The sequence below is a fragment of the Miscanthus floridulus genome, chromosome 1 (assembly GCF_019320115.1).
Source record: "Miscanthus floridulus cultivar M001 chromosome 1, ASM1932011v1, whole genome shotgun sequence".
In the NCBI taxonomy this organism is placed as follows: Eukaryota; Viridiplantae; Streptophyta; class Magnoliopsida; order Poales; family Poaceae; genus Miscanthus; species Miscanthus floridulus.
This window is the reverse complement of record NC_089580.1, coordinates 184,080,533-184,103,516: the sequence shown is the minus strand read 5'-3', so window position 1 is coordinate 184,103,516 and position 22,984 is coordinate 184,080,533. Positions and strand designations below refer to the sequence as shown.

Sequence of the window (22,984 nt, the reverse complement as noted above, 5' to 3'; positions counted from 1 at the left end):
AAACTGGACGTAAGGCATGTTGCCTGAACCAGTATAAACCATGTGTCATTGAGTGTTAGGCCACATCCGATCACAACGTATGGCAAAACTGCAAATATTTACGTGTTGGTCACTTTCTGCACCGACAGGTCACATCTCAACACGACTCATCCCCGCGACATGTCATTCCAGGGAACTCGCATCGTCCATAGTGACGGATGTGTGGTCACTGTGCTGCCTACTCCCTGTATGCCCGCTGATCAGCACGCTGATCCGCCCCGCCGCCCACTGGGGTGGAGTGGGACATGACGACCCGCCGGACAGGCGCTCGGCGTGGCCCTGTCATGGTCAGCGGACATGCGCCCGGCGTGGGGCTGTCCCTGTCACTGCCTGCCATGTCAGCGGGGCCCGCATGGAGGAAAAGGAAGGCCTGACAACCCTGAAAGACTTCATTTGCCTCTCGTTTTCCTCTTTTCTCCCATCTGTAACCCGTGCTCTCCTTTGACCTATAAAAGAGAAAGCAAGGCACCCCACTAAAGGGCATCGATTCACCGCATCGCATATCAGTATATCACACCCATCACAACAGAACCAATAGCCTCGAACCTTGAACACATAGTTGAGCAGCAATCGAGCTCTCAGCACCCATTCGACGTTTCCATCGGAGACTTGTGACCTGACCCTCTCTCGCCCGTTTGTAACCCCTACTACGAACTTTTCAGTGCTAGTAATATAAGCAACAGCCACGAACTGGATGGAAGGACATCATATTCGAACCAGTATAAATCTCGTGTCTTCTTGGCATACTATTCGAAAGAGTCACGACTCATGACCAAATGAACCGACAGGAGGCCTTCCCACAACATAACAGTCACCGCTTGGCCTAAAAAATCGGCACGGCTGGCATGCGGTTTTCATTTTTGGTACCGCGTTGTCCAGTAATTAGTACTACTAGCGTTATCCTTATAATAATAATAATAACTAATATTGAAGAGCGAGAAATTTTTTCATTTTGTTGGTCCATCGCACCCTCACTATCTGTGTCCCACCACTCTCTAGAGCATCAGTCATGGTAAGTTTTAATAAAAGTAAAAATACGTGATGAATTAGAGATTTTAGAGCCATATAATTGATTTATTGTTCCGTTGTCAAACCTACGACAATAATGAATTAATTGTTTTATTGTCCCGTTATCAAACCCACGACAATAATGAATTAATTGGTTTATTGTTCGGTTCATGACCCAAACTCACGACACTGCGGGACCTACTATATTTCAGGTGCCGGAAATATACTTTTTTTTCAGGCGACAACTAGCAGTCATCATATTAACATCCATTGGTGGCAATCTGTATACACTGTATTCTATTCACAAACAGATAAAATGAGATTTCAGGCGACTGACTAATAGGAAAAGTGAAAAACTATGTATCTATATAAAGACACAATAACTTACACTTTATGTCTACTCCTTTCATTCAAAAGAGAATATCATTTTTCATTTATTTAACCAAGCATATTAAGATAATACTAATATTTATGATGTGTAATAAGTACCACCAGATAAATTAATCATGAAATATTTTTTTTTAGTGATTCACATGTTGCTAATATTTTTTATAAATTTAGTTAAGCTTAAGAAAGCTTGACCGACTAAACTTAGAATGACATTCTTTTTGGTACCAAAGTAACAACATACAATCTGTTGTAATGGAGTGAGTAAATTGTTACGAGATCAAAGAGAAGGCACAGCACAGTGACATGTTCACACAAGCCCAACATGATATACGAGTTTTCCATAATGACTCGACAGATATTCCCACTTATATAGGACAAATGACCAGCCCAACTGGATAAACAAAGTTACGGACAAACATTTCCATCATAACTTATTAAATACCACCCATTTGTGGTACTCAAAAGTCAATTATTGACCATACAACCCTCACGCTCAGTGTTGTGGCACCAACAGTAATTAAATCCAGATTTGAACCATTGACTCTTGGAGTATAGTCAATGCACTTTTTAATTTCTCCATTATCAGTGTGGGCGGCAATAGTCAGTAACAGCATCTCCTTGACATAGACAGCCACCACAGATCGCAAGAGTGGGATGACGGGCGGGGCAATGTTCTGACCACTAGCACTATGAGTCAATCTGCTGTCATGAAGCACAAGCCTATTCTTGATGCTGCTGGTGCAGGCTGTAATTTCTCCAAAATATTCTCCCGCTAAAACTTCAACTGAAATGGTAGCCTCCACTGCATCTTTCACAACTCCATACACCACATCTACAGTACTGAGCCTGGTAGCGAGAGAGCAACTTTCAAGCACACAATTCCTAAACGCTCGCCGTTCTGTGCCTTGAATTGTTAGGATTCCTTTACTGAGTTCTCTGTCCTGCTGCAACTCATCACCCTTGATCATTAGATTAGTCTCCACATATGTATCACTTATCAGAGCGAGACCTCGTTTTGGTCCTGTCAAGATCAGCGATTCATCCTACACACAAGATTGCATGGTAAGCTAGTGCTAAATTCCTCAAGATATCAAAATAAATAGCTCTGTGATCCAATTAGAATAAAATTCGAGCCACAAAGCATAAGAAAGCTGTTACCACGGATGAAACTGTAATGGTCCAATGCTATACTATTGTAGGCGTCGTAAGGGTAGTACGATTAGACTGATCAGAAGCTAAAATGTTGTCATGTTTGATACCATGTTCAAACCACATGATATTACCATCCCCAAAAGGAAAACACCAACTGCCATAATAATTGGATTCATTTGTAGTTATCATACTACGCTCCATAAGACAAAGGAAAAGTTCCATCATATAATTCCACCACTACCACCATACCGCCATGGTGTGCCCATTGTGTGTACAAAGCAAACACAAAAATCATAGGAGTAATACATTTCATTCTGAAATGTGCATTTTGATAAGATCACTATGCGGTTCAACACCATATGAACTCAGAATGATAAATAAAGATGTGTATCAACTTGACTGCCACTACAAGTTACATTGTCACTCAATTCGCTAGTCTCCATGTGCAAGACAGCTTGGTTTTAATAGAGTGACATACCTTAGAGTTGATAGTTTGGGAGTCTTCTCTATCACAGCGGAAGAGATAAACACACTTTTTGTCAAGGCTGTCTCTCGCAATGACAGTGCCGTAGACATGGATTGGGAAGTCAATATCCAGGGAGCCCATCTTCACAGATAAGATGTTTACTGCCTCACACAGCTCAAAGTCGCTATTGTTTTTGTAGACCACGTCAGTAAATCTCATCGGTGGAAGGGGCGCTGCAATGTGGAAAAAAAACAAAGGGTTATGACAAATTGAGTAGATAAAGATCCTTCTATATTATACCCCTGAGTGCAAACCGAGTCTCCTCATTAAACCACATCATCAGGTAGTTATATGCATGCCTTTTACGATAGAAAAAAAATGTAATTATGTGCCTTTAGATTGAGAGCTGATTAACTTGTGACCCACTTTGATCAGACGTCTATGACATCGGTAACTGATGACATACTGTGGTATTTGCTCACATTATGGGAATAGAAAAAGATGTTGTCAGTTACAGCGTTTTAGTTGGGTGTACCACTTCCAACTAAGGATGAAAACGGGACGAATATTTCCCGACATCCGTCCGTCCCGAAAGAGTCAAAAACACTATTTGGATAGTCCGTATCTGAATCCGAACATTTAATATCCGACCGTATCCGGATCCGAATACTCAAAAATCAGATTTTTTATATGTATATGAGATAGATATCAATATCCGAAATGATCCGTATCCGGTTCTAATATCCGATAAAAATATGGGACATAATATGGGATATGGGACACAATGCAGGATCACTGGTATCCGTCTGTATCCGATCCGGTTTCATCCCTACTTCCAACAGCAGTGATCAGTTAATGATCCAAGTCGACACCAAATTTTTTTTCACTACAGAAAAACCGAATTTCATTACTGGTAAGCAACGAAAATACAGTGAGTTTAACAAGTTCTGCCACGTGTTCATGACCAGGACTTGAACTTGCCCCAACCTCTGAACAAAGTGTTCAGCCAATTAGGCAACATTACCAACAGACTCCCTAAACGAAAAGAACCCCTTAACAGGACAGACACTTAGTCTTAAACAGGAGTCGACACCAGTTGGTGGAATCAGTGGTTCATTGGCTGTGTCCAACCATTGACAGAATAAAAGATGACTACGTCTTTGTGCAGTGACAGCAAATGCATGAAATGTTCCACTGAAACGGCGACATAAAAAATAGTAAGTTTCTGATCACTTGACCTGGAAATTAATAGTTTGTTCAGAGCCTAATACTCAGCAATTTCTCTTCTTTTTTTTTGGTTCTATTTCCCCACAGGATCGCAGAATCGTCACCCAGGGCTCCTAATAACCAACCAAAAAGTCAGAAGGCTAAGGGATTTTCTTTTCTTTTTGGTATTCAATCAAAAGCACAAATGCCCATTAAACTTTTAGCGCACATTTCATCATCATTGGGAGTTTAAATTCTGGCAATAAACTTAGCCAAACATGAATTGTTGGCACACTTTGTAATATACATGACGATCTGAAACACAGTGACACGATTCGATTCTAAGCAAGTGGCATGATTTAGCCTGTTAAAAAATTATTAACCACTTAACTTTGGATGTCAAGAACTAGAACAGGGGTTGCCATGACATGGCACAGATCGACTAATTAACTGAACTTACCAAAGCAATGATGGAATTCGAATCAGCGAGCAAGCAAACACAGAGCATGGCGAGAGGGGACGGACTACTCACACTCCTCGTCGAGGTCGAATGAGGCGAAGTCATATACATGGTGGAGTCGGGTGTGGTAGACGCCCCCCTGCTTGGGATCGTAGTCGAGGATGCGCTTCTCGGCTTCCAAATCACGAGCGGCGAGCTCCGGGCCGTAGTGAATCTCCAGCTGCTGAAGCCTCTGCCACCACTCCTCCTCCTTCTCATCCACCTCAACAGCAACATCATCATCGTCGTCCTCCTCGTCGTCATCATAATCCTCATCATCAAAACCATCACAATCCAGCCGCTCCGCCAAGATCTCGCTCGCCATCCGCCTCACCATCAACGCCTTTGCCGTCTTTGCCGCTCGCTCAGACTCGGCCTCGTCTAAAGGTTTCGAGCGAGCGACATCCCTAGGCAGGGTCGGCATTGATCCGAGGGGGCCCGCCATCGATTCGCCGCCGCCGATGGGGGAGGGAGGGAGGAAGGAAGGTGACGCTAGGGTTTCTTGAGTCGCTGATTCGACGCATTTACATATTTACCATTATCGGCATCTTAGACTCTGTCACTGCCCATGAGTCGCATGGTACTTTTTATACTATTCATATTATAATGATAATAAATATGTAAATAATCCACGAATCGATGGGGATCACGAACTTTCTTTTTCGTATCTCTTCTCTATGTGATCAGCTCAATCTCCATACGATCTGCCGCCCGTGCGATCTCCTCCCTACTCGCTTGCCTCCGGCGCGCGCGTGATCTCCTCCTCCAATCACGCGATCTGCGATGCCGGGCTACGCTTACATGGCGTGCGCTCCTCCCCATGCGAGATCTCGCTTCCCCCTCGCTCCCTGCATCCTCTCCCGGCCCACACAATCAGCGCTCCGCAAAAAGGAAGCCCCGTCTCCGTCTCCGAGTGCCGTCGTCACCCTCGAGCCTCACTCATACGCCGCCGTAGCGTGCCGCCCTGACTGTACGCCGCCACGTTGTCACCCCCACCCCCCACTCCATCTCTGACGCCATTGCGCACGCCCCGACCCATCGCGCACGCCCCGACCCTGCCCCATTGCGCCACCACCCAGCAGCATCTGCTCAGCCCCATCCTTCGCCTTCCCGCCCCATCCCTGCCGCCACCCCTGCCCCCGTTGCTTGCCAGTTGCCACAGCCGCACCCTCTTGCTAGCATCGAACGACCAGAGGGCGGCGTGGAGGAGAGCGGCCTGGTCGAGTTCTGTTTCGATCTGGAAAGGGCCGGAAGGGCGGCACGAAGGAGAGTCGCCCAATCGAGATTCGCCTCAATCCAGCCTGTTCGAGTACTTCGTGGAGTAGGTCGTGCTGCTCTACTCCTCTACGCATCCTCCAGCGAGGACGGCGAGTCAACCAAAAACACCGATCATCAGTATGTCATCCAGGTTGTGACTCTCCATACTGGTCCTGTTATTCAGAAAGTAACCGCAGGTCTGAGCTTTGTTTCGGCCATTCATTTGAGTTATTCGGTTCTAAAACTTCATCTGATTGTACCTGCAGCTACATGTTTCTGTAATTTTTACCGCGACACGATGACTTCATTGCTGCAATCTGGCTGGAGTTGTCCTCAGCACGTCAATTTAATAGTTGCGCTATCCCCATGCCGTCAGCGTTGTGATATGACCATCTACAACACCCGTGAGTGCGGCATATGTTGGGTGTCATCGGATCATCCCTGTCGACAGGTATGTTTAGAGTTTTTGTTTAGGTTTTTTAGTACAAGAAACTAACAGCCTGTTCGTTTTGTTGGGCTTGTTCGTTGCTGGATCATGAAGAAGTATTGATGGCTGATTTGGTGTGAGAGAAAAATATTGTTTCGGCTGAAAATTTACAATCGTTTACGAGAGAATAATCCCAGCCGAACATGCTGTAAGCGGCCGGCCATGGCGTAGGTGCAGCTGGGCATGCACGCACACAGTTAGCTTATTTATGCCCCATCGCTGGTGTCCAAGGGCCAGCCCCCTCCCTGTTGGGCACAGCCTTGGTGTAGCCAGCTTAATTGCATAATCCCTGACTAAATTACAATGACGGAGTCAAAAAATAATTGTTATCACTGGTCCCAACAATTGTTGTAATCCTAAATCCTGCTCTGAAAGATGGAGAAAAATAATCCTAGCCCGGGCATTGTTTTGTTCCCGTTAACGCACGGACACGATCCTTGTATAATATAAAAATAAATAATAAATAATTGAGAGAACGGCATGGGCTCTGGGCTCTGGGCTGGTCGGTGACAGAACGGCCTGCTCCAGCTGTCCACCCAGATATATATTAGAGAAAATTCGTTCAACATACTCTTTTTTATATGCCATTAAAAATTATAGTCTCTCTTCGTTGCCATTTCTTCGTTGCCATTTGGTGTATAACTAGCACAGGCGCATCTACTATACAGGCTTATGCTTATGTTAATCAAGTGGGCCACTGATTTGACGTTATAACTATTCCTGGCCGTTGCTACTGATGCAACGAGATTGTCGAGCAACAACCGGTTATTTTAGCCACTTGACGGTCTTATAGTTATATTTATCTTATAGTTATATTTATACCGTCTCATTATTATATTTACAATAATTTTTTCAGTGTAATTTAAAAATAACATAAATATATGCCATTTTTTTCAAAACATTTACAAAATTATTTAGATTTCAGACATCATATAAATGTATATCAAATTATTCATAAATTCTTCAGAAATTTCAAAAAAAATACAAAACCCACACAAGGAGGTGAGAGAGGAGATATTGACGCGGATGGGACCGGACCTGGAACCTGAGGATGGCTGCCATCTCAGCGTGCACCCGACGTGTGACCCACTACTGGACGTGCGTCGGAGTCGCGGACTTCTTGCCAAGCACTGACAGGTCGGCGTACGGGAGCATGGCCGGCGACGCCGCACCGCCGTCGGATGACCAGCGCTCGAACAAGGGCGGCGGCCACGATCCCACCACCGCGCGTGGGGCTTCCACGGGCGCGAGCCTGGTGCACGCGAGCTCCGCCCACGCATTGAGAAAGTTCCAGAAGCCTGTGCCGTCGCAGAGCGTATCGTTGCACGTGAACCCGAGGAAGACACCGTCGTGACCTGGACGACGAAGAGAGCGGGAGCACGTGGCCGTCGATTCCGCATCACACGGCCCAAAAAATGGTTGATAACAATCGGCAACCAATCGGTTGAGCATTAGCATTTCTCGATACAAAATACCTGACCCCTCATTTTGTGGATATGTTAGACCATATACCAACCATCCAGGGAAAAATAAATTCTAATATGAAACTTGAAACACATATAAAGGACATAAAAAGACTTTTCGAAAAAAGATTAGACTGGTGTCGGTGTTTCGGACCGGGGGTCCTCAACCAACCAGTGAATTTGAACTGCGTGCCCCTGATCCCGGATGGTGATGCAAAGAGACACAAGGTTTATACTGGTTCAGGCAATCGATGCCCTACGTCCAGTCTGAGAGATCGATCTTGTATTCCTTGCACCGAAGTGCTTGTAGTAGGGGGTTACAAGCTAGGTGAGAGAGGGAGTTAGTCCCAGGTCTCGGCGGGGAGTGATGTGGGTCGCCTGAGACGTTGCTCTCAGGCGGCAGGAACAAATGTGTCTGTTCTTCTTCCTCCCCCTAAATGGCCCAGGTCCTTTTCTTTTATAGCTGAAGGGAGGACAAGGACAGTACATGTGCTAACTATACGGCGTCGTGCGAACAGAGGCGGCGTGTCCGAGCCCTGTAGCCTGTTCCTGTGGCGGCGTGGTCGTCGGAGTGGTCCGTTCTTGGAATACTAGGGCGGCGTGTAGGTCACATCCGATCTTGTGCGTCATGGGAGCTCCAGGACTGCCTCGGGGCGAGTGCGGCGGTCAGCATGCGAGTCGCTGTGGACTGACTGTGCGCGAGACCGAGGCTCGGTCGGCGCCGAGGCCGCACCGCAGTGGGGGGGTCTCGGTAGACACGAATCCCGAGATAGTCGAGACCTCGGTGCATAGTGCCGAGGCCCGGAGAGAGCGATTGATCTGGTGTGCTGGTTCGGGGGCGGTGATGACCCGGGCTAGGCTGCCCACGTCGTGTTGTTTTCGAGGCGGGGATCGTGGGGCACAGTGTAGTGCGGGCGCAGATCGTGGGCACAACGTCAGAGTACAGTGGCCGGTAATCCCCGCCGCGCCCTGTCACAGCCGGTATGGCACTGATGCGACCTCGTGTCCCGTCGGCCATCCCGCGGTGTCGAGCCGTCGTCCGGCTGAGATCGTGGGAGTGGTTGACGCATTAATGGGACATGACGTGCTGTCGGGAAGACCAGCCGAGGCGGGGGCGACGGGTGACGGATAAGCCGGCCTCGCGCGAGACGGAGGATAGGGCCTCGCGCGGGACGGAGATTGGTCTCCTTGCCGAGGCCTTCCGCAAGAGGTCTCGCGCGAGGCGGAGTTCTTTGCCGAGGCCTTCCATAAGAGGTCTCGCGCGAGGCGGAGATTGCGTCTCCTTGCTGAGACCTCCCGTGAGAGGCCAGAGGCGATGCAGAGATCTAGGTGGGTTCGGACGGGGCTGGTTATGAGCCCATGGCTTTCCCTCTAACTTTGCCGTTGACGGGATTTTAGTGCCTCTCGTGGTGTGCGCTCGGGGTACCCGTTTCATGGTAGCCGACAACTGGCATATCAATAAAAAATATTTTCAGGCTTTTACGTGTGTACTATTATGAAAATTTGTAATTACTTATAAGCTATTAAAAAATTTGAACAGGGTGTGACGGGTCAAAACTTTTTTTCCAAACGTCATTCCGTGTACCTTTCGTTGGGTTCTCGCCGAGTTCTGACACGTGGGCTTGGTCGGTGAAGATGTCAAAATACCACCCTCCTGCTTCTTTCTCGAACGCGACCTGTACCCTTGCCGGAACCGATGTCCACGGCTCATTTGGCGCATCTGAACCGATGTCGTTTGTGGGCGTCGTTGCCGCGCCAGTGCCCGCGCCGGCAGGGGCCACGCCCGCGCGCACGCTGGTTGCGGCCGCGCCCGCGCCCTAGCGGCCTAGCGGGACGCCATTGCGCTCGCTCCCACTCCCGCTTCGAGCCGGCCGCTCCGGGATCCATATGTCAGTGGCATGGCTCGTCCGTGGGCTCCAGGGAGGACGACGGCACCGCCGCCCGACGTGGCGCTGGAGCCGGCCAAGCCCGCCGCGTAGCTGCTGCTGCACGCGCTCTTCTGCGCCACCTCCATGGTTGTCGGCTTCCGCTTCTCCCGCCTCGTCATCTACCTCCTCTTCCTGCCCACCCCGCCGCGCAGCTCGTCTCGCTCGTGTCCCCGCCCCAACGGGCTCCTCAAGGCACACCGCATCCTCGCCGCTGTCCAGAACGCTCAGTGCAGCACCACAAACATTTACGCGGGACCCGCAAGGCCCGTCATTGCCGTCACCCCGACCACCACCTCCGCGCTCCAGGTGCCATCGCTGACGTCTCTAGCCCACACCCTCCGCCTCGTCGACGGCGTGGACTGTTCGACGAGACGCAGATGGTGACCACCGTGGGCGCCGTACCCGTCGGCATCCTTGGCGAGAAAGACAGCAACACCACCAAGAGTCCACAAGAAGGTGGCTCACCCCCTGATCTTGCTCTGCTGTTGGGAGATTTGGCGACACAGGAATGATGTAGTGTTCAGGGGGCTTGACTGCTTGAGCCCAGTGCCGAACGCCTGATCGCTAAGTGCAAAGAAGCTGTGGAGGCCTGGAGCTGCAGGCTACCAAGGAAGGAGCACACCATTGCGGTCTACTGGAGAAACTCGTTTGTGATGTAATCTCTCTTCTCCCCCAACCTGTTGTTCATCCTGTTGTAAACTTGTTGGGCTATGCCCCTCCACCCCCGGGCAACCGGCATCCGTGGAATGAAATCAGTTGGGGATCACTCTTGATCGCCCCCGAAGTTTGACCTAAAAAAAGGGAAATTTTGCTGTGGCACACTCCAGTTATGTGAAATTTGCTGTGGAACATTGGAATATTTTTTCTTTGCTGTGGGACACTAATTTCTTTGCTGTGGCACACCGCCCAGTGTGCCTAGAGCAAAGAAAAAAAATACAGTGTTCCACAGCAATTTCACAAAATATTAGTGGCCTGTAACAAAATCTCAAAAAAAAAAAGAAGAAAGACAGCAACAGCGAGTCGGTGTTTCTTATATGTAGCTTGGAGTCTGGAGCAGCGCTTTGCACTCAGTCAGAAACGGAGGTTGCTGAACGATTCAGGCAAGAAATGGAGGCCGGGCTATGAAATGAAATGTTGTCAATAACAAATTATGTCAGTATATAAAGCTAAGCGATTTGGTTATGGATATTCTGATCACGATTCAAAATAGAAGCTAAGCGAAGAGGACAAGGTTTCAGTAGCAACAACAATCTGCAGAACATCAGCGCAAAACTGATAGTGTGTACTATCTATATTGATGAATAACTGAAACTGCAATTCTGAAATTGCAGTCCTCGCAGCCAAATCGAATGGCCAGACTGAAACTGAATGTACCAGGCGACTTGTGTTGGAGGGCTTCAAGAACTTGTTGTGTTGTAGGGCTTCAAGACCTCGCCTATGAGCCTGATTTTCTAGGTCGCAGCACAAGCACAATGGCATGATGTTGTTGTAGTCTGATGCACAGAGTAGTGAACAAATTGTAGGTTGCAGAGGCTACTTCGTCCGCGTGGCTGGAAGACGCCATCGTGCAACTGGCACCGGTCGGTACCCACGAAGCCACGACGGCGGCCGATCCTTCTCCTTTTTTCTGATCCTGAAGGCTCCTGTGATCGCGGCGTTCGGTACCCACCATACTCATGAAGGCATGCTCGGCTCGTCAGCTGCCTGAGGGCGTGACTGCGTTTAGACCGAATGACCGATGGCCTGCGAGCCGAGTTTTGAGCCGTAGATGTTGAGAGCCGAGCAGACGAGCGAGTGCCCCCGGTGTTTCGGTGAGGTGTTAGGGGTGTTAGGGGTTAGTGGGAACGGCGAACTTTTGCATATGGGGTGTGTTTAGTTAGCCCAGAATTCAAACTTTGGCATTATGCAAAAAGAAGATTCTCCGTCACATCAAATTTACGGTACATGCATGGAGTATTAAATGTTGACGAAATCAAAAACTAATTACACAGTTTGGTTGTACTTTGCGAGACGAACATTTTGAGCCTAATTAGTCAACGATTGGACAATTATTACCAAATATAAACGAAATGCTACAGTACGCTACAGTGCGCTACATGCATTTTGGCTGCGCCAAGTTTGGGCAACTAAACGAGGGCATGATGTTCTGACATGAGGGCATTTTAGACTTTTTTACCGTAGCTTGACACCGTTAGAGATAGAAGTAGGTAGAATGACATTGAAGGCAAAAAAAAGTTCTGATCAATGGCACCCGTAACCGCTCAAAATTTTTAATGGTTTGTTGCTAATTACAAACGTTTATAATGGCGGGTAAAAGCCTCAACAGTTTTGGCAGGTGATCATGTAATATTATTAGTCCAGTAGAAAAGGAATATCTAAACAACAACGGACTCGGTTCCACTACCACCGCGGCAACGGCCTCAGGCACCCAGCCGCCTGCTCGGCGCTCTACCTAGGGTCGCGCGGCCCCTCGCGCACTCAAGGCGACATGCTGAGCTCGGCTAGAGCTACGCCGAGTGCGGCTGGGCGCGGCGGTGGAGGACGTCGACGGTGGAGATGTCGGCGACGACTGAGGGTGGACGACACCGCTGCGGCAACGGCCTCCACCGCCATCGACAGTGCTGCCCCTGAAGGTCACGGTGGGCCGAACAGCGAGACGCGCCATATATGGGGCCTCTCCGAGCTCGATCCCTTATTTGTTGATCAAAAGTGTTGTCGCCTAGATCTTTCACATGATGATGCCTAGTTCGATTTACAAACTGAGCAAAGTGCCTAGGTCGATGATGTTTATTTTGAAACCCTAGGCGCTGGAGGAGCACCATATGGTGTGGCAGCCGTGCCTAGCTTAAGTCCATAGCTCTGATTTTTGCTTCCTTATCGGCACAACCCGCTGTTAATTACCGTCTTCTAATTTGCCACTGCATCCTGTTGATAGCCATGGTGTTCGAAGCTAGGCGCAGGGCGACCGCTGCAATGGTAGTGGCAGTGGCTTCCTGTTTTTTGATGTGGTTTAGGAGAAGAGTTGAAGAATCTCGCTCAGTGACCTATGGCCCCATGGCAGTAAGGGACCAACATAGGATTAATAATCTGAGATACATTTATGAATCAGATGATGTTCATTATGTAAACCTGCTTAGGATGAAGATGGCCTATGATGCTACTTCAAAAACAATTCTTGAGGTGGCTGCCTTTTGGGTTTTCTGTTTTCAATATGGTTCTCATGACTTTCATCAAACCATGTGACACGTCCATTCTCAAGCAATGACTCAGTTATGCTTTGATGATGGCTGGGATGGACGTGTCACAAGGTTCCATGACTGTCATGACTTTGGTTTTGCACAGTTTGTTTATCTTTGCCTTGGTAGCCACCAATGATTAAGTGATTGTCCATTATAGTAACATTTCAATCAGCGGAGGCCTCATTTTCTTTACCCTATGATGTGAACAGAAGTGATATTTTGATGATGAAGCACCACATCGGTGAGGTATTGTGGACCATCGATTTGGTTCCTTCCAAACCGAAGATCTTCAATGCCACACTGATCTGTTGTTTCTAGTTATATGACACGCTGAGGGTATTGGAACTTTCATATTGTTTACTTAGCCTGTGATGATAACCATGTGTACACTTTTACAAAAACCTGATGACCTTGAGCTTGTGAGGAACTAGAACTTTGCTCTTATTCTTCTTGTTTTAATGATCTAGATTCTTGACTTGATGTTTGTTCCTTTTCCACTATTGTGTGTTGTCTTCTGTGTTTCTTATGCTCCAAGCTCATGGTCAAATGAGGAGGAAATGGTATCTGAGGCCAATCTACTCTTCACTATTTCATTTCAAAACCATCTAATTATTGTTTCTCTATGTTCCATCAAAGGGTACATGGCTTGGTATGTTGTCTACCGAGGCAAGCAGCCTGGGGTATATGCAACTTGGGCTACATGCCATGCTGTTGACGGTAGTTAACGACTATCATAAACCATCAATATAACTTGTAAAAATACATCACCAACATAGGTTTTGGGGTTTAAACTAATAATTTCCATAAGTTTTGGTGAATCTGTGTTTCTGCAGGGTTTATTCAAAAAACTGCCAAAAGAAGACCCACACGTCAGATTAAATAACATATTCCGCATGGGCGCCAACTCCAGAAGGCTCTAGAGGACACCAGAGAGCCACCCCCAAGGCAGACCCTGAGGGGATGACAAGTGTGGCCGGCCGGCCGGCCGGCCTATGGCAGAATTGTCCGACACAACGCACTTACGGAGGCGCTCGTCTTCCACTAGACACTAAGCACCCCGAAAGTGAGCTGCATCAGGCTATTCCGTCAAGCTTACCCCAAGGGAGAACTCGAAACAATCCATATTTTTCCATCCAGAATTCAATAATGAGAACAAGTTTACGATACTTAGTCCATTTCATACAACAAGTGTGCTTAGAAATATATTATTACAATACCAAAATTCAGAGTGCGGAAATTAAACAGCGGAAAAGAAATAAACATCTAGCGACAAGATACAAGGATCCATCTGTGCCCATCCAAAGAATCCTCCACTCAAAAGTCATCCTTAAGCTGCACCTGCAACATGGGTAAATAAACCCTAAGTACACAATGTACTCGCAAGACTTACCCGACTAGTGGAAATAACTTCGCGACTCCAAAGGATATGATAGGCCTGATGGTTTGTTGGGTTTTCTTTTAGCGGAAAGCATTACTAGTAGTGAATCCTTATGTTTGCAATTTATTAGTAGTCATGATTAGTTCATTAGCTAACCATTCTAGGTAAGCACATGTTCTACTTTCAAGCATGAGTTGAGCAATCGGATCCATTCATCACCTTTCATCTTCTAGTTTTTACTACGGTGCTAGACCCTAGCCAAGCCATACCGCATCACGCGGCGATTCGCGAATCAATGTATCCCAGCTGGGTACCCCAAAACACACACCCCTCTTGTATCCCAGGCACAAGCAAGACCAACCCAACACTCTCCTATCACGGGGTCTAGGTCATCGTCCAAACTTGGACTCCAAGCCCCCGCTCCTGAGTCCTGGACTCAGTGCGGTGCTTAGATATCCACTATCCCTGCCTCCAATCAGTTGGTTCAGAAAGAGCCAGAACCCATGACAAGAAAGTGACAAGTCTTCCCGCTCCCATAAGCAAGTATGTGCTCAAGATAATAAGTCTGTGACCTAACTACCATCTACAGCAATGGACGGTCCTTAACCGACACAGACAGGGAAAATAGTGTAACCAAGCTATGCCCGTTGGCCACGGGACACAACCCATTACACCCACCAATACCCGTACCATATCCCTGCCCGGTCTCCATTTTCCTTTCACTCTTTTATTATGAGAGTAGTAATAATAATCACCTATTATGGGTAACGACAGGTTACTCACGCTACCGAAGAACCTAAGCATAGCAGCTACTCGACCTAAGCTAGTAGGACTCATAGGTAGGTACATCTATACATGTAGTTTCAATATAAATCCTGTAACGTAAATGCACATCACATATATATACCCAGTGATTATTAAAAATAAGGGTTATGCACCGGGACTTGCCTTGGGTAGGTGGGGTGTCAGCAAAGTCATTCGTCGATGGCTCCAAAGCTTCCTCCTGACGAGAACCTCCTCCTCGTGCTCCTTGATCACCTCCTCATACTCCTGCTCGCCCGCGGTCACGAACTCCACCAACTTGTTCTCTACATGCATGCAATGATAGTGCAACACTTAGTACTATAGCAACAACAACTCTTAAAATAAGAATACATCTACCCAGCTACTAAGCTAGCTCTAATGACTAAGATGCTAAGCTACCCATCCTTCCCACTAAATAGGTACGAACCCATGCAATTATTAACTTAGCAACAAAAGGCATTCTTACTTTTATTACCGATTTAATATATATTAAAACAAGGAGTACTTAGCCACCTTATTTCTCAACCTATTCTAGGGCTACAAAAATTACAGTGGGCACATAATAATACAATGAACCTACTATAAAAATTCCATGGTCAAAGCTATTACCAATTTACCACAAAAATCCCTACAAATATTAATCTAAATAATATTAAACACTCTCAAATAATTTAATAAGCCTTAGTATCAACTCAAACAAGTATAAACTAACCATGCCATTGGGTAGACAACATTTTTAGGAACTCAACAAAATTTATTTCACAATTTTTGGACACCTATGTGAATTGATATTAATTTTTAAAGTTCAGCTCAGAAAATAAAATATAAAGCTATTTCTAATTCCTTAAGAAAAAGAAAAATGGATTTTACCCGTAGCCCACTACCACGCGGCCAGCGCAGACGCGGCCCACCGCAAGGTGGCCCACGACGGGAGACCCGCGCGCGTGCCATCTCCTTTACAACGGCCAGGTCCCTGGCCACCCCTGCGCACGCCGGCGCGGCGAGCACGGGCACTGGCCGGCCATGTCGGCCAACTATGGCTCGTACCGGCCCAGCTAGCGAGCCGACCTCCATCTAGGGTCCTAGCGCCTATGTGAGACGAGGTATGGGAATAGCGGAGCTTGCAGAAGCAGTGGCCACGGTGAGTGGGCACTTATGATGGTGGCACGGCCGTACCGGCCACCCTTGGCCATCGCACAGCGAACTAGCTAGCACGCGACGGCGAGCAACCCCAGCTTACCTAGGTCACGGCCATAGTGACGGTTGAGGGAACGGTCAGCGGAGGAAGGCTGGCCATGTGCGACCAGAAGGGGTGCGGCGGCACCCCACGACGGCGCAGCCATGTCAGCAGTTATGGCGAGGTGGTCGAGGTACAAGCGAGGCGCACATGGTGAAGTGGAGGCGAAGCTCATGATATAGGTGGATTGGCATGGGGTGGTGTGGTGGGTGGCTGCCCTCGCAAACGGCCGATCCTGGCCTTAATGGCACGGTGGAGGGAAACTCCAAATTGGAGTTCGTTGTGGTGTGATTCAAGGTGGGGTGGGGACGGTTGGCATGCGGATGTCTAGGTGGGGACACGAGCATGAGGAATTGATGGCAAGTGCTCGCTCTCTTGCTCACTGTGGTCATGACGTGACTGCGGCAGGAAGCAGAGGCACAGCGGGAGAAGCGGGCAGTGGTGCGGCTAGCGCACCCTAGCGGGACACGGGTGTCGCAACTAGGGGATCCACACCCAAGCGCAAACGATGAGCACAAGCACCCACGTGCCGTAGCGCCATTAATGGTGTGCCGACGGCGGCAATTAGAGGAGGGCATCCCACATGAGGGCGGCATCGAGGCGACCATTGACATAGTGTGCAGGAGCACAGGGCATGGCATAGTGGATAGCGTGGCATGGTGCAGCGAGCAGGCGCATGGTGCACGAGCGGATGGTGGCCGCAACAGCGTGGCATGGCGGGCAGGATGGCCAGGCACCGGGGAACAGTGGGGCACGGCGGCTTGCGGTTGGCAGCTAGTGGCGTGCCCAGCGTAGCCAGGCCACGACTTCCACGACCGGCCAGCGCACGGCCATAGGCGTATGTGCATGCTCCTAGCGCGCTAACGCCGTGACGTTGGGGCAGCGTGGCCTGGCAATCGTGCCCATCCGGGGAAAACGGCCCGCGTTAATGATGTGCATGAATTTTAAAGCGTTCAAAATAACTACACAGTTGATCCAATCCCTAAACCACCTTTGCTATACCTTAGAGGGTAAATTATGCTACTAAACCAAGCCATACTACTACACCACTTAACTAAATTTCCCTACAAAAGTTGCCGAAAAAATTTATGTCTAGCCTCCCAAAACTCATGAAATTTTTCTAAGTGTTGACTGAATTTCTATTTCAAGTTGCATTTCTAAGCTATTGAAAATAGTACTTAACAATGTTCTTTCTCAACACCAAGTATTTCATTGTCATCTACAAAGTTAACATTTTGAACTTTATTAAGTGCCACATACATGTTCTATAATGTCTTTGTTCAATAAAAATTAGTTAACACCCTTACTTGCTAACTTATAACTCACGATCTAGCTTTTCGTTTTACGTTTCTACGGCTCGCTCAAGTTACAATGCTTCATCTATTCATCTCACCACATGTAATATCACTTAAGTATGATGTTGATGACATGTTTTAGTAGGTGATTTACTGTGTAACACCAAGGGTGTTACACAGCCCCACCACTAGGCCGACCGGCCTATGGGACCCCCCGTCAGCCTCTGCATTGCAATGTTGGTTTTCTAGCACCTTAGGGTTTCAATCTATGCCATTGCTCAAGGTCGGTTTGGATGGATGGACGAGATGGAGCTATACCATGGATTATTGGGCCCAGTCTGGAATTTGGCTCATATTAGCCCATGTGCATATTAATTATATATGATGGAGAGTTTAGTGCCACCTCGCTTGCTAAAGGTGGGAGGGAGCCAGACGCCCCCCATAAAAGAACCCTAGACCCCTAGGGAGGCATGGATCGATTGAGAGGCATCCCATTGAGGATCAAACTCTCTCATCAGGATCAGAGCCAGCTATCAAGAGAAGATTAGACCTCATTAGGATCTAACCTTGTAATTAGAAATAGTGAGATGGAGAGTGAGGAAAAAGTTTGGAGGAGGTGCCGGCCTATCGATGCTCTCTCTACGGCTTGTACCTTGGCGGATCCAAGTTCATCTTGAGCTTGCATCTGAGATTTCTTTGGTAATCAACTTCTGATTTAAGTAAGCATTTTGTTTATATTATTCATTAGGTTCACGACTCTCTTTTGAGTGCTTTAATCTATAGAAGCTCTAGGTTAAAGTATTAATCGTAAGTGTAAGCGTGGTGCTTAGACTTAGGTTAATCATGGATGCACCCTACATTCCAGATCAGTGGTAGATCGTGAGGTAGCATTAGAATACAAGTGTGACACTCTCGTTGAGTCCTTTGTAGTCCACCTCCTATCTGTAAGCTAAGTAGGACCTGGTTACTAAGGAAAGCTTCCTCTAATGGTGTTTTTCTTAAGTAATGTCCCCAGTTGAATAGTAGAAGGCATAGCTTACCCAAGTCAAAACTAGAAAACTTTAGTAATCCTCTCTATGCTTTTATTTATCCTTAGCCTTGTTGCTACCAACTCATGTTTATTAGTAGCTTTGTTGCTACCCTTAGTTAAGTTAGACTGTAGTTAATCTCACACGTTTCCCTTTGGATACGATACTTAGAATACTCTAGGTGAAAGCTACAGCGGTATCCATGTGATTACGGATTTATCTATGTGCGTCATAAATTTACCAACAAGCTTTCTAGCGCCGTTGCCAGGGAAACGATTATTGAATTAACTACGAATCTAGCTTAACTTTTTATCTTTTGTTTTAACTTTTCATTTAGCATGGATAACACACCTATATATCAATATGCTAAACCCATGAGCATGAGCCTAGGGCCACCAAAATCTTCTGAGCCTATCTTAACACCCGGCTATGAGCTGCACCCGTGTTTAATAAAATTGATTCGGGAACAATCCTTCTTGGGAGAAGGCAATGCAAACCCGTACTCACACCTATGGGACTTTGAATAGACCTATGCATGCTTGCATATCACTGGCATGTCTAACAAAATCTTAATGTGGAAGTTGTTTCCGTTCTCTTTGACGGGAAGAGCTAAACATTGGTACAATCAAACCGTAGGAAGTATGCAAAGAGATTGGAAAATACCATGCTATAAATTTTGCTTAAAATTCTTTCCCATCTCTAGGGTGGTTAGCCTTCAAAAATAGATTCTAAATTTTAGACAACTAGAAGAAGAATCTCTTGGCACATCATGGGAACATATTAATAGCCTTATAATCACTAGCCCAGACCTTGCTATTTCAGACTCGATGCTTCTTCAATATTTTTATATGGGTCTTAGTAAGGATTCTATGCAATCCCTTGATATAACTTCTAGAGGAGCTTTCCTTTATTTGTCTGCTAGTAAGACAAGGACTATTCATGATAAAATTAGTGGAATCACTACATACACTAGCGTTCATGATGAACTCCCCGAAGAAGAGAAGGAATCATCCCCTAAACATGAACAAGAAGTTTTGATAGCCAAATCACAATCACTCCAATCATAAGATTTAGCTATCAATCCCAAACCATCAATACCCCAAAATCCTCCAAGGGAAGAAGAAATTCCACCTTTAGAAATCTTTGTTGAAATTAAGGATGATCTTTTAATGCTGATTTTGGGGGAAGCTTAAACTTCCAGCTTCATAAGAGGCATTCGAGTGAATATAATTCAAATCCTCTCAAGAAGGGATCTCTTAGAAAGTGTCTTCCCTTTGGGGGACATCTAGAAAAACTCAAGGATGGCATGTCAAGTGATGCCATAGAAGGAGAGCCAAGTCATTTTGAAGTCAATCATATCTTCTCCCCTTCTATGCCCACAACTGATATAAGTTTTGAACCCATCCTCGACCCCAATGAATCCCCTGATGATCTTTTTCCCGAGTCTTATGATGTTCCTATCATTGACTCTAGGAATTCTTTAAGACACCCAAAGCATGGGAGTCATGAAGGCCACAAATTCAACCAAGAAGAGCAACAACAACAACTAGAGCATTCATGTGTCGTTGCAAGTAAAGAATGGATGAGCAAGGCTGAATCATTAAGGATAGAACCCAATCCTGATCCAAATAGTGAGTTTAAGTCAACCACCTTAATAAATATGACTCATCCAAGTTTGGAGCAGGCCTTAGACAAGACCAACCCAAGGTCACCAATCCAAGGGAAATTTTGGACATTCATGAAGAATCAACCTTGGAGTTTGAAAAGGAAGATAACAAGAACAAGCATGAAAGCTATTTCACAAACACCCCATCAAATCCGTGCTCATATGAGAAATCTCCTAAATCAATTGGTCTCCCCAACATTGCCAAATACAAGATCTTCAACCCCCTTATGCTTCTTGTTCATAAAGATTTTGAAAGGGTGGTTATAGATGCATTTGTTTATCATAAATATTGCAGATCTCATTGTGTGTTGGCATGAATCTTGAGATATGTACACAAAGATTGGTGTTGGAGGGGAACCACTTCACCAACTTGAAGCATAATTTGAAGGTTTCCCAAGGACGAGCTTTTGTCCTAAAACAAGCACTTTTAGGAGATAACATGTGCTTTCACCTTTTGTTGTAATGTCCTTGTGAAATGAGCATAGAAATATAATTGTGAAAATATTCCTTTGGGTATTTTTATCACTAACCATTCTAGGTTTGAAGCAAAAAGAACAAAGGATGACAATGCAAGGTATGTCCAACCAATCATCATGCAACATTGATATACATTCACACATGAGAGTTCTATCATCCATTGATTTTGTAAAACATCTCTTGCCTTGTTGCTAAATTATCTTGGTTGTCTCTACCTTTAAGATATGCTCAATTTTCTAAATAACAATCTAGCTCTTTCATCTCCATTTAAGTAAATCTCTATATTGCTTTCATGCTTTTATTGTCTACAATAGTATGCTCAGGTTTGAAGTATTTTCATACACCTTTTAATTAGGCATGGTGCTTAGTTTAAACTATTTTCCTAAATTAAATTAGACAAGGTGTCTAGTTTGATTCTTGAACCAAAAGGTGTGTTGATTTTACTTCCAAAGGCTTTTAAATTAAGCATGGTGCTTAGGTTAAAATGCTTTCCTAAATTAAATTAGACATGGTGTCTAGTTTGATTTTTGAACCAAGAGTATACTCTAGTAGATAGCAGATATTTTGTTGGACTAACCCCTGCATAAAACTTTCAATTTTTATTTGGGAAAGTCCTGAGATGAACTCACATCAGAGATGAAGCAAGGCATATGATGAACCCCAAACCAAACCACCACTTCAGTGATGAAACAAAGAGGAAAAAGACAAGTGCTATAAAATATGATTTACAATCAAAGCACTCACTCATAGGAAGTGGATGATCAAATCTCCGCCACACCACTAGATGACAAAGAACATCGTGGAGGAACTCGAGTATGCAGCTCCAATGAACGGCCTCTCGTCAACCAAGAATCAACGAAAATCAAGAAAGGTGGACAACAGAAGAATGTGCAACTATCTGTGTCCTCATCTCCTGGATCTGATGGTTTGAGGCATAAAACAATGAGCGAAGCAAAAGGTCCAACAAAATGACAAGATCAAGAAGCAAAATGATAGAATGACAAAAGGATGAGAAAGATGGAGTGCAACATAGGAGATAAGAAGCTCATGAACAACCCAAGCTATGAGGCTAGCCGAAAAAGAAAAACTTCAAGCAAAAGATAAGGACCATCATGAGTCATCTACCCTTCGTCATAAGGTGTCATCACGCTCCAATAACAAAGGTTACTTCATAAGGTAAATGGTCACTAATTATTCAAAGAATTTTCCTTGATTCTGGTAGGCATATAGTTGAAGAGTCAAACATGTTTGGGTTACAACTTTAGTTACTCCAACCTGATTAACTCAACATGTTTAGTTCTTTAAGCTTGTTCCTTGCACCACTTTCTTGATTTCATAGTCTTAACCAAATAAGCTAAAAGTTACACATCTTATCTCTGGAAGATGATAGTCATAATCATGCAAAGATTGATACATTATGTAAAGATAGACAATCCTTCCATAGGTTAAGCAATTTAATCCTTTCTGCCAAGTGTCTTTTAATGCTACATCCGTGATCAATCTTCTGATCTTATCACCCATAAACAAAGCACATAAACATCAACTTTATTCTATTCAATGTGCCTAAGGTTACAGAAGAATGAATAAAGTTTTAGTTCTGTTGGTATTTTTCCACCAACAAAGCCCATGCACTTGATCTCTACCCTGTCTTTCCAAGCATGACACTTCAAGAAAAGTGTAGGGAAATTCATCGATTCCCCAAATTCTACAAGTGAAAGTTCTAAACCTGTGAACATGCACACTAAGCAAGATGCTACCAGCTTCCACTATTAATGCTCCACTCCAACTTGCTGGACAAGCAAAGAACAAGGGTGGTACCACCAATCAGAAGCATCACCACTAGAGGCATTAGCATAAGAATCCTCGTCTTCAGAACAAACCAAAGAACTCGATCAATGAACTTCACAAGGAGAAGTATGGTTCGAAGGACCTACATCAACGAACCCTCACCGAAAGAGCTAGCTT

At 45.9% G+C, this 22,984-nt stretch overlaps 1 protein-coding gene across 1 annotated transcript; it reads right to left on the bottom strand.

Annotated features, from left to right (window-relative positions):
• Positions 1–1,726: 1,726 nt before the first annotated feature.
• Positions 1,727–5,320, bottom strand: LOC136504865 (uncharacterized). The gene is made up of 3 exons (XM_066499902.1): positions 4,794–5,320; positions 3,068–3,288; positions 1,727–2,480 (listed from the first exon to the last, which is right to left on the bottom strand). Exons 1-3 carry the CDS (start codon positions 5,203–5,205, stop codon positions 1,896–1,898), a joined length of 1,218 nt encoding a protein of 405 aa, XP_066355999.1. The 5' UTR covers positions 5,206–5,320; the 3' UTR covers positions 1,727–1,895.
• Positions 5,321–22,984: the final 17,664 nt, after the last annotated feature.

Coding starts and splice junctions, on each gene's coding strand:
- LOC136504865 (XM_066499902.1), bottom strand. CDS start 5,205: ATGGCGGGCCCCCTCGGATCAATGCCGACCCTGCCTAGGGATGTCGCT. Junction 3,289..4,793: donor ATTCGACCTCGACGAGGAGT/GTGAGTAGTCCG, acceptor TCCACATTGCAG/CGCCCCTTCCACCGATGAGA. Junction 2,481..3,067: donor CCCAAACTATCAACTCTAAG/GTATGTCACTCT, acceptor TCTTGTGTGTAG/GATGAATCGCTGATCTTGAC.